This window comes from Nerophis lumbriciformis, linkage group LG20 (genome assembly GCF_033978685.3).
Source record: "Nerophis lumbriciformis linkage group LG20, RoL_Nlum_v2.1, whole genome shotgun sequence".
NCBI classification, from domain to species: Eukaryota; Metazoa; Chordata; class Actinopteri; order Syngnathiformes; family Syngnathidae; genus Nerophis; species Nerophis lumbriciformis.
The window spans coordinates 19,360,001-19,372,891 of record NC_084567.2 but is presented as its reverse complement, the minus strand read 5'-3'; the positions used below and the strand labels follow the sequence as shown (position 1 = coordinate 19,372,891).

The 12,891-nt window shown below is 34.7% G+C and overlaps 1 protein-coding gene and 1 long non-coding RNA gene across 3 annotated transcripts in view; one reads left to right on the top strand and one right to left on the bottom strand.

Moving 5' to 3' along the window:
- The window catches only part of nr5a1b (nuclear receptor subfamily 5, group A, member 1b), a 57,149-nt gene extending 48,451 nt beyond the window's left edge, over positions 1-8,698 (bottom strand). For both annotated transcript variants that reach the window (XM_061980569.1, XM_061980570.1), the window contains exons 1-4: positions 8,436-8,698; positions 7,285-7,403; positions 6,984-7,125; positions 2,987-3,636 (exon numbers count right to left, since the gene is read on the bottom strand). In XM_061980569.1, coding sequence (XP_061836553.1) covers positions 2,987-3,636; positions 6,984-7,125; positions 7,285-7,403; positions 8,436-8,457 — 933 coding nt within the window. In that variant the 5' untranslated portion in view covers positions 8,458-8,698. The remainder of the gene's footprint in view (positions 1-2,986; positions 3,637-6,983; positions 7,126-7,284; positions 7,404-8,435) is intronic.
- LOC133619512 (uncharacterized) overlaps positions 1-12,891 on the top strand; it is a 141,166-nt gene that overhangs the window by 14,106 nt on the left and 114,169 nt on the right. The gene's annotated exons all lie outside the window — the stretch shown is intronic.

Here is a 12,891-nt window from a genome sequence, read left to right as displayed (position 1 = left end):
GCTCATTTTAAAGCTTTTTAATATCTGTAATGATGTAATAGGGTGTCGAATATTACAATTCAAATGTTCTTACTAAATGTATTCAATGAATTCATAATAAAACGATACATATGTATGATATATATATATGTGTATATGTATATATATATATATATATATATATATATATATATATATATATATATATATATATATATATATATGTGTATATGTATATATATATATATATATATATATATATATATATATATATATATACATATATATATGTATGTCTGTATATGTAAGTTTATATGTATATATTTGTCACATTAGCAAAAATTTGCCATTTAAAAAAAACAATATTATAAAGAAATACATGTTTGTGATTAAAATCTAAAACATGTAGTATACATAATAAATCACAGTAAATGTAAATATTTTAAAATGAATACATAGCATTAAAAATATAATATGTATGTTATTTGTTTATATAATATGTAGTCATTTATAAAAAATATATACTATTTTTATAATCAAATAATATATGCAATTATGCCTGCGACTCCAGAGTTTAGCGGCAGCCAGTATGAATATAGAGGATATGAACAGAAAACTAAAGCATGTGTTGTCTGTTTTGTACAGCACTAGCTCATTAGTTACAAAGGATTTTTCTGTAAATCAACAACAATTTCATTGTGACATTTTTTTTGTCTGGTTTCAATTCAACTGCCTTATCGAAATAAATATAAATATCCTCATAAAAACAAATGAAAAAATAATCAGTTAGTCAAATTCTACATGCAAATTCACAAATCTCTTTGCTTATTCCTTTCCTTCATGAATACATACCTTTAAATATGTGTTATATTCTAAATATGCTGACGTGACAAAACATTTATTGAATGGCCGGTCGCTTCATATATTTGACTGCAAACGGGTTACTAGGTCCTTCCTGCTCCATCACTGATAAAGTGTAATATAACATGTATTATGTAGTTGTCCCTGGTGGTGCGCAGCGGTAGTGCTGGACTGGTTCACTGTCTTATTTGGATTGAATACCGGCCTGCCATTGGTCAGGAAAAACATTTATGTTTCAATCATGTGACATTTGCAATGTATTAAAAAATAAATAAAAGAAACATTTTAAAATGTATTTTCCACAAATTTGTTAAAAGGAAAAAAAAACACAAAAATTGTTTCACAAGAATAACAAAAGGGTGAAAAATATGTATTATGGTGGGACGCTCAACATAAATTTCTGCTTTGGGCCCCAATTTTGACAAGGTCGGCCCTTCCCAGCCCCTTCCTGCTCCCTCACTGATAATAATATAGGGGAAGACTTCTCCCAGGTGGTGCACATCCTTAGCGGTCGGCTGGTGTTGTGGCAGGATGATATGCAAATGTCTGTTTTGATTATGTGAAATTTGTCATTTTGCAAAAAAAATTTAATTATTGAACAATTTATTTCCTATATGAATTTCCATCCCTCCATTTTCTACCGCTTGTCCCTTTTGGGATTTAGTAAAAAAAAACGTAAAATGTATTCAAATTTTGATTTTAAAAAGTCTAAAAAAATCTTCACACAAATGAAAAAGTGTGATATATTCTTTGTCAAATGGCCCTAAATTAAAAATTCTGCTTTAGCTCCTGCCTATCCCCTACAATATTCTTATTGTGCTAACCAACCCCTTCCTGCTCCGTCACTGATAAAAATATAACAAATCATATCTCCAAATATCGTCATTGTCCCAGTGACACACATCATTAGTGCTGGCTTAGTAAATGATCATATCTTATGATATGTCAGGATGATATGCAAGTATTATTTTAATTTTGAAAAAAAAGAAATATGTAAATGAAAAATATATATTTTTATTTGATATAATGTTACTGCAAAATTTCCGACGTTGTTTTATGAAATCTGCTAGGGCAACTCATATCGGCACAATTTTGCCGCTATTCCATTTACAGTAATGCACTGTAAAAACGACTGTACAGATGTTACTGTAAAAAGTGGCAAGTAATCTTATTGTAAAAAACAATTGCATACTGTCATTTTTGATTAATTAATTATCATTAATTCATGTGAATAAAAAAGTGAAAAAAGTACAATTTATTCTGCTGACGGCCCCAATTGCAATCGCACCAGCCAGTAATATGTCAGGATTAAAATAATAATAATAATAATAATAATAATGTGAATGAATTATTAGTATTATTTTTTTTATGTATATGAAAATGTGTGTATTTTACCGCTTATTCCCTTCGGGGTCGCGGGGGGCGCTGGAGCCTATCTCAGCTACAATCGGGCGGAAGGCGGGGTACACCCTGGACAAGTCGCCACCTTATCACAGGGCCAACACAGATAGACAGACAACATTCACACTCACTTTCACACACTAGGGCCAATTTAGTGTTGCCAATCAACCTATCCCCAGGTGCATGTCTTTGGACGTGGGAGGAAGCCGGAGTACCCGGAGGGAACCCACGCAGTCACGGGAAGGACATGCAAACTCCACACAGAAAGATCCCGAGCCTGGGATTGAACTCAGGACTACTCAGGACCTTCGTATTGTGAGGCACTAACCCCTCTGCCACCGTGCTGCCCGTATATAAATATATATTGTTATTAAATGCAGTTTATAAAGCGTACAATAATAGAATAAAGCATATATATATATATATATATATATATATATATATATATATATATATATATATATATATATATATATATATATATATATATAAAATAAACAAATTCCTATGAAAACATGCATGAAATCAAATTCAGGTTCGGACAATTGTTTGAATAAACAAGTGTAAAAAGTCTAATTGAAATTTGCTGAGGGGCCCATTTTAGTCAGTAGCGTGTCTGCTTAGGAGAGTTGAAACGGGTGTTTTTTTTAAATATATATATATATATATATATATATATATATATATATATATATATATATATATATATACATACACAAAACAAAATGTTGGTGCAGGGACTCACCCTGAGCTCCTTGAAGAAGAGGCAGCTGCGGGCCCATTCCACGATGGAGAAGAGCGTCTGGTCCGCCATGCGGCACATGAGGCCGAAGGCTCCGGCTTTGTCCGCCCGTCCCCGGCTGCCCTGCTCTTGCTGCAGGTGACTGACGATTTTGCTCTGCACCGCCAGCTCGTCCGGGTCGCAGCGCAGCATCTCCGCCACCAGCGGCGGCAGCCCGGCGGGCTGCGGCGAGGCGCAGGCGGCGTACGCGTCCGGGTAGGAGTACCCCGGCAGGGACTCGGGCGAGCTGGTGTAGTCGGGACACTCCGCCTTGATGGCGCGGCCGGGGAAGGTCGGGTACGGGCTGTAGTCAACGTGGGGTTGCACGACCAGCGACGCGGGGCCGTACAGGGCGACCTCGTAGTCCGTGGGGGTGATGGAGTCCGGCGTGGACGGCAGCATGTGCTTGGGCATGGCCGCCGTGCCGTGCGCGTGACCAGGGAAGCCGTAGTCGCCGTGAAGGGGCGAGGCGGACAAAGCGGGAGCCGCCGCGGACTCCAACTTGAAGCCGCTGGATCGAATCAAAGCTTTCTTCTGCTGCTTCAAGGCCCGGTCCCTCTTGTACATAGGCCCGAACTTGTTCCGGCCCCCACGCATGCGGTCTGCGCGCACAGCTGTCAAAACACGCGCAAAAACTCTCACTTAAAAAAAAGAACAAATTCTGCAATCAAACATTGAGAATCGTCAACAAGCTTCACTTTGCTTCCTTTTTTAGGGCTGAGAAGATTCCAGTCTCACTCCTTCTTCCAGTCTAAATAGAAGATTTGATTTAAAACATGCTTTTTATCAGGCCCGCCCAGAATGTGTCTGTTTTCCCGCAGGTGCTTTCTTGCAGCCGGGCTGGGAATATCAGCACAGGAAGTCGGAACAAAGCTTTCTTTTAGGAAAATTGCTGCACAAAAATGTACATGCATGTATTATTTATTATAAATTAATTAATATCAATATGTTGGCAATGCGGCAGAAATAAAACAACCGACAAACAAAACTGACAATTCCCTAAAATAAAATAAACATCCAGGGATCTTTTTAGACTGCGGGATATAAAAAAAGAAAAAATCCAAATATATAAGTGTCTGATTTTTGTCACTTGTACAAAACATACCTTTCACCGATCTGCTCTTTTATCCCACTTCCATCCATCCATGCTGTTTAGTGTTTAGTGCCGTTAAAAATCGCAAATGGCCCTCGTGCCGCACTTTGGACACCACTGATGTACCCCATGAAGAAGAAAAATAAGATATTGTCTCAATTATAATCAAACAAGCATGTATAGGGGTTTTGTTATTGTAATTAAAAAGTGATTGCCTTATAAACTTATTTTGACCGCACTGGTTCCTTTGTCTGAAACCGTAAATGGTTACCTGAAAGGTGGCTGTAAACGGTATAAAAATAAATAATTAACAATAATAAATAAATATATCTGTAGATTTTACCGTCAAAAATGTTACTGCAAAATTTCCGACGTTGTCTTAGGAAGTCTGTTATAGTGGCAACTCATATCGCCAGAATGTTGCTGCTATTCCATAGCAATTCCATAGTAATGCACTGTTAAACCGACTGTATAAATTTTACTGTAAAAAGTGGCAAGTAATCTTATCGTAAAAAACAATTGCATACGGTCATTTTTAATTTAAAGCAGTTTAACCGTCAATCACGTTAATCACTTAATTTATTTGGTCTGCAATACCTACATGACCTCAACCAAACAGTTATCTGAAAAGTGGCTATAAACTGTAAAAAAAAAAAAAAAAAAAAATTCACACTGTAAAATTTACTTTTTTGTTTGTTTTTACAGAGCATTATAAAATTAAGCCAATAGATTTATGTTAAAATTTATTGACAAAATTCGCCAGAATTTTACCCTTATTCAATTTTTACTAACACACTGTGACTGTATGATTTCAAGGTAAAATTTGGGCAACTTGGCTGACAGTTTATTCGTTTTTACTGTGAAATTACACGGCTTTTCAATTTACAGTAATGCATTGTAAAAACAACAAGAAATGTTATGGTAAAAAAAACAAAAAACGCTTGAAGCACTGTGGGCAGAACCCCATCCTGAAAAACATACTGCAGTAACAATTTTTTCAATTTCCAATATTATGTTTTTTTTGTTTTTTTTACTGTAAATCATTTTAATCACGTAATTTATTTGCTCCTTTACTTTAAACCATACAAAGTTACCTCAAAGGTGGGTGTAAACTGTAAAAAAAAAATTAAATAAATAAACATATGTAGATTTTGCTGTGAACAACTGGCTAAGTTTTACTGTAACATTTGCAATGTTTTTTTTTTTTTCTTTTTTTTACAGCACACTTGGTCAATTAATTTTACGTAAAATTATTGGCAGATCATTTTGACAAAATGTTACTGTTATTCCATTTACAGTAATGCACTGTAAAAATAATATTGTATATTTTACAGTAAAATTCTGGCGATTGAGCTGCCGATTTGTTTGTTTTTTACAGTAAAAAAAACAGTGGTACTGTTTTTTTTATTTACTTTTTACACTGTAAAAACAACCGTAACTTTTACGGTAAAAAACTAAATACAATTGGCAGCTCAGTCAGCAGAATCTTACGTAAAAATAACTGTATACCGTTTTTTTCCCAATTTGCAGTAATACGGTAAAAAGGCTAGTGTAAATTAAATTTTACGGTAAATTAGCTTTTTTTAGATGTTGACAAGTTTTGAGCAAATAATGACGTGCATTCAGTGAAACAATTAAAAATATTCCTGTGTAACATTGTGACAATCAAATCGCTTCGTGTCAAATATACTTTTTTTTTTAAAGTTAATTTAAATCATGGAATTAAGTAATGTCCTGCAATTAATCATGATTAATCAGAAAGCCCAAGTGTGATTAATCTCATTAAAACTGTTTTGTTTGACAGCACCGAGCGGGTTAATAATTTAAAATGCAGAAATGCTGCACGTTTTTCATAAAATGTGGAATCTGAATAAACTTTTTATGATTAGAATGTGCTTGGGAAGTAGATTCCATTCATTCATTCCCCTGTCAATAAATGTTGTATTTTAACGTTTATACATAACAATGAGCGTTTGCAAAAGCATGACTTATGGCACAATCATATATGATACATTATTATGACCATCCCAATGGTTCATACAATGATTTGAACTAATTATGTGTTGCTAATTCATTTAAAACTAGATTTGAAAACAGTATGATGCATTTCCACTGATTTATTTACGTTGTTATTGTGTCATCTACATACAACAGCAATTAATCTACACGAATTTTCGTCAAAACAACTACTGCATGCCATTGGCATATTCATTAATGAAGGAGTAACATAAAACCTGCTGTATTCCATATTAAAAGTCACTAATTGGAATAAAAACCATCAAACGTTTCCTAAATTGTATATATATATATATATATATATATATATATATATATATATATGATTTTATTTGTATTTGTATATTTTTACAGTTATCATAAAAGTATGTAAAGCAAACCTCATTCGGTTTTTTTCTTATAGTATCAAAAACATTTTAAATCAAACAAAATAATTACAAATAAAACAGTTTGAGATCGGGACGTCATGTCCGGCTTTTGGTTCAACGCGCAGGCTAATTAGCGATATTCCCCTCGCCTGTTTGTTTATTTTTATTTTATTCGAGGAAATAAGGTAAGAAGAGTTTAGTTGTAATATTAATATTAATGTAAAAGCCTGTATTTAATGTAATATTCGACACCGTCTTAAAGCATTTCAGCCGTCGAGCGGCTTTAAAAACGTGCTTTAACATCAGAAAATGAGCTTTTTGGGGGAACCAGCTAGCTAGCATGACAGGTTGCCAATTTGGGTCACGTGACTGTCACATGACCGCCACTACCAAACGAGGACACATTTTGATTTACTTCGAGGATTGTGACGCGTTAATGTATTTACTCGTAACGTTTTACAATTTATAAATATGAAAGGTTTACCTTCAAGCCGCATCCCGACGTTAAGACACTTTTGAAAGCGGCAGAAAGGACATCTTTTCCGCTGGGTTTTGTCGATTTTGCACTCCTGGTTCTCCGCGCAGGTGTACCTCTTGTTGTTCTGCACCGTCCTCTTAAAGAAGCCCTGAAAAAACAACCACAAACTGCATTAAAATGCGCATATTTCGCCATCAAAAATGATGTAATAATTATAATAAATTATATTATATATATATTTTTTTAAATAATTTTTATTACATTCAAAATATTATTAAAATTAATTTTATATGTTTATTTTTTTTACCTTGCAGCTCTCGCAGGTGAGCAGGCCGTAGTGATAGCCGGACACTTTGTCTCCACACACAGGACATAACTCTTCCAGGTCGTCATCATAAGTGTATTCCATAACCTTCAAAGTCACACCTGTGCGCGTGCACACACACACACACACACACACACACACACACACACACGCACGCACACGCACGCACACGCACCAAGGACGTCCTGTGCGTGAGTGTACAATATCAAGGACAAGCATATTTAATTGAGTTTCGTTCAGGCGCCACAAATGTGCGTTTTTATTCATTTACCGTAATATATTCCAACAACTGATAATTTATGATAACGTGTTTTTGATGTATGCAAATTATTTTATTGACGTTAAAAACAACCTCTTTTAGGATGAAAAATTAGTCTATTGATTTTATGTTTATTAAAATATAAACTATTTGAAGTTTGGGCTATGCACCTTTACATAGGCATACATGCAAATTTGCAATACAATAAATAACATACTAAAGTTGATGGTATAAATTATTTATCCCCACCGTTGGGTTTAAAAAAATCTAAAAAAAATGGACAAAAAAAACACAACAAAAATCATTCTTTATATGAAATAACCATTGTCAATGCAAATCTGCAAAACAATGAATAACATGATAAAGACGCAGGGAAATGTTGAGAGAGGCTTATTAATCTCTAATGTTGGGTTGAAAAAAAACAAATAAAGTAACAAAATGTATATTTCAAAAAATCTAACAAATTAACAAAATATATATATTTTTAAACATAAACAAGTTAAAAAATCTATTAAATTAACAAAATATGTTTGAAAAAATCTAATAAATTAACTAAATATGTTTTAAAAATGCATTAAACGAACACATGTATTTAAAAAAAAATCTAATAAATCAACAAAATAAATCTAAAACATTTATTAAATTAGCACAATAATTAAAATAATGAACAAAATATGTTTCAAGTTATAATAGCTATTGTCGTGACATGTACGTTAAGGAAGGGTCACGTGGATGTTTTTTGCATGAACATACAATATCATTCATGTGATCATTTTGACAAATCACCCCGGGTCGTATGGCAAGAAAACGATGTGATCATGCCTGCAGGTTTCTGTGTCTGACAACAAGAACAGAACCAAAAGTAGAGTCCTACCGTGAGCTTTGTCTCCCAGCATCGGAAGTGCAAGGCGGACAGTGCGGATCGTCTGAGTATGAAATATGTTTCTGCAGCCTTGCACGTGCAGCTGCCTGAAGAGCAGCAAAGAATCCGTCCGAGACACAATAAAAAAAAAAAAATTAAAAAAAAAAAAAAAAAAAAAGCAAGCAAAGACGACTTCGGACGTGTGGCGGCCTGCAAACGTGTTGATGAGCAGTGAAGAATGAAGAAGACTGAAAGTCCCTCAGCCTCGCTCTTCACTGCCTTGTCCTTATCGCAAACTTGCGCTGCTTCGCTGCTATTGGTGCAGGCACGGTCACGTGACCGACGCCTTGTTGCCTCCTATTAAAAAAAAATGCCTACACAGGTTTGATGCATGACAAGTCTTGGTTTATTATTGTACATATATACATATATATATATATATATATTTTTGCTTTTGTATTTCTTCTATTTCTCTATTATTGTTTAGATATGTCTAGTTTTTGACATGTATAGAGGATATTACTTCATTAAAATGTACTAATTATTTAAAAAAATAAATGTATATTTTGCAGGTGGCCCTAATTAATATCCTCTATAAATGCATATTGTTTGACTAAAAATTTAATAATAATAATAATAATAATAATAATAATAAAACAGGTTTTGTATATATCTTCTGCATGTGGCCCTAATTAATATCCTGTATATATGTCTATGTTTTACATTTATGAGGATATTAATTATTTGAAAAATATTCTCACATACTTTTATGTATTTAATTATTGTTACTATTATTAGGATTGTTGGTTTTTTGGGGGGTGGGGTTTGTCCCTTGTATGGGGCGGGGGTTAAAAACACAGGACCATTTGACATGTTTGACTGTTCCTGTCAACTATGAGGCTAAAAACCCAATAAACTAATATTATTATTTTTTTAAATCTTCTGCATGTGGAGCAATTAATATTCTCTATATATGTCTATTTTTGACATACATAGAAGATATTAATTCATTGAAAGTAATTATTAATTAAAACTGTATCTTCCGCTTGTGGTCATATGAAGAGGATATTAATTAATAAAAAAAAATATTTAAATTAAAAAAAAATATTTTCTGTATGTAGCCTTAATCCTAGTCTATTTTTTGACATTCATGGACCTTATTTAATACAAAAGTGAATCATTAATTTAAAAAATCTGCGTGTGGCCAAATTAATTTGATCTATATACAGTCTTGGTCAAAAGTTTATATACGCTTGTAAAGGACATAATGTCATTGCTGTCTTGAGTTTCCATTAATTTCTACAACTCTTATTTTTTTGTGATAGAGTGATTGGAGCACAAACTTGTTGGTCACAAAAAACATTCATGAAGTTTGGTTCTTTTATGAATTTATTATGGGTGTACTGAAAATGTGACAAAATATGCTGGGTCAAAAGTATACATACAGCAATGTTAATATTTGGTTACATGTCCCTCGGCAAATTTCACTGCAATGAGGCGCTTTTGGTAGCCATCCACAAGCTTCTGGCAAGCTTGAATTTTTGACCAATCCTTTTGACAAAATTGGTGCAGTTCAGCTGAATGTGTTGGTTTTCTAATATTGACTTGTTTCTTCAGCATTGTCCACACGTTTAAGTCAGGACTTTGGGAAGGCCATTTTAACCACCATACTTGACGGTAGGAATTGGTGTTCCTGAGATTAAAGGCCTCACCTTTTCTCCTCCAAACATATTGCTGGGTATTGTGGCCAAATAGCAAAATTTTTGTTTCATCTGACCACAGAACTTTCCTCCAGAAGGTCTTATCTTTGTCCATGTGATGTCAGATGAAACACAAATTGAGCTGTTTGGCCACAATACCCAATAACTAGTTTTGAAGACAGTATGGAGCGTTTCCACTGATTTATTTACATTATTATTGTGTCATCTACATACAACAACAATTAATCTACAAGAATATTCGTCAAAACAACTACCGCATGTGATTAGCATATTATTTAATGAAGGAATAACTCTAAACCCTGCTGTATTCCACATTAAAAGTCCCTATTTGGAATAAGAAGCATCAAACGTTTCCTAAATTGTATGTATGTGTGTGTGGGTATACACACACACGTATATATACATATATATATATATATATATATATATATATATATATATATATATATATATACACATTTCATCTGACATCACATGGACAAAGATAAGACCTTCTGGAGGAAAGTTCTGTGGTCTTTAATCCCAGGAACACTATCCCTACCGTCAAGCAGGGTGGTGGTAGTATTATGCTCTGGGCCTGTTTTGCTGCCAATAGAACTGGTGCTTTACAGAGAGTAAATGGGACAATGAAAAAGGAGGATTACCTTCAAATTTTTCAGGACAACCTAAAATCATCAGCCCGGAGGTTTGGTCTTGGCGCAGTTGGGTGTTCCAACAGGACAGTGACCCCAAACACACGTCAAAAGTGGTAAAGGAATGGCTAAATAGGCTAGAATTAAGGTTTTAGAATGGCCTTCCCAAAGTCCTGACTTAAATGTGTAGACAATGCTGAAGAAACAAGTCCATGTCAGAAAACCAACACATTTAGCTGAACTGCACCAATTTTGTCAAGTGGAGTGGTCAAAATTCAACCAGAAGCTTGCCAGAAGCTTGTGGATGGCTACCAAAAGCGCCTTATTGCAGGGAAACTTGCCAAGAGACATGTAACCAAATATTAACATTGCTGTATGTATACTTTTGACCCAGCAGATTTGGTCGCATTTTCAGTACACCCATAATAAATTCATAAAAGAACCAAACTTCATGAATGTTTTTTGTGACCAACAAGTATGTGCTCTAATCATCCATCCATCCATTTTCTACCGCTTGTCCCTTTTGGGGTCACGGGGGGACACCTCATCACAGTGTGCTCCAATCACTCTATCACAAAAAAAATGAGAGTTGTGGAAATTATTGGAAACTCAAGACAGCCATGACATTATGTCCTTCACAAGTGTATGTAAACTTTTGACCACGACTGTATGTATGTACATGTATGTATTTATGTATGTGTGTGTGTGTGTATATATATATATATATATATATATATATATATATATTGTAGCTGAGATAGGCTCCAGCGCCCCCCGCGACCCCGAAGGGAATAAGCGGTAGAAAATGGATGGATGGATATATATATATATATATATAATATATATATATATATATATATATATATATTAGGGCTGCAATTAACGATTAATTTGATAATCAATTGATCTGTCGATTATTACTTCAATTAATCGATTAATAATCGGATAAAAGAGACAAACTAGATTTCTATCCTTTCCAGTATTTTATTGAAAAAAAACAGCATACTGGTACCATACTTATTTTGATTATTATTTCTCAGCTGTTTGTACATGTTGCAGTTTATAAATAAAGGTTTATAAAAAATAAAAAAAATTGCCTCTGCGCATGCGCATTAGGGATGTCCCGATCCGATATTTGGATCGGATCGGCCGCCGATATTTGCAAAAAAATGCGTATCGGCAAGGTATGGGAAAATGCCGATCTAGATCCAGTTTAAAAAAACCTCCGGTCCGTGTTTTCCAACGCACCGATTTAAATAATACATTCCACTTTTCTGCTGCTCCCCAATTTCCGTTCCGCATTTTCCAGCACACCTTCAACACATCCACAGGTCTGTGGATTCTCACGCAGTTGCTTTTAGATGCTGGCATTACGCGACAGGCTCTTCTCATTCTTTCCTGTCTCCCTCTCACAGACAGCGAGCGCACCTTCTACACACGTCACATACTGTCACGTCATACGTCACATACGTATACGCCCTCCCCGAGCAGAGAGGTAGCAGCATGGCTAACGTTAGCTGTGATGCTAGCGCAGCCATGCGAGCAACCTTCCCTCTAAGGTGCGCGCCTGTGCAATTGCGCACGGCAAATCTATGCCACGCACAAAATCAAATAAAAAAATAAGCGCATAACAATTTTCGACACACGGACACGACAGAGAAAACAGTTTTCGTCATCATTGTTCAAATATTGTAACGTCTGTCGAGACGCTTATCTCCATTCGGTACCACACGCCCACACCATCAAAATGCCGAGGCAAACATTTCCAGATCAACACCGTATGAAGAAAATAGTGAATTTTTTTAGTTGTGATTTCCTTCTCTGCATGAAAGTTTAAAAGTAGCATATATTAATGCAGTATTAAGAAGAATGTTTTAATGTAGACACATAGAATCATCATACTGCTGTGATTATATGCATCAAGTGTTCATTCAAGGCTAACGCAAAATATCGAGATATATATCGTGTATCACAATATGGCCTTAAAATATTGCAATATTAAAAAAAGGCCATATCGCCCAGCCCTAGTTCAATGATGCCATTTCTGTTTGTCATGTATAATTTTGTCTATTTTGTGTTTATCCTTGAATAAACAGGTCAGTTTCTAGTTACCAA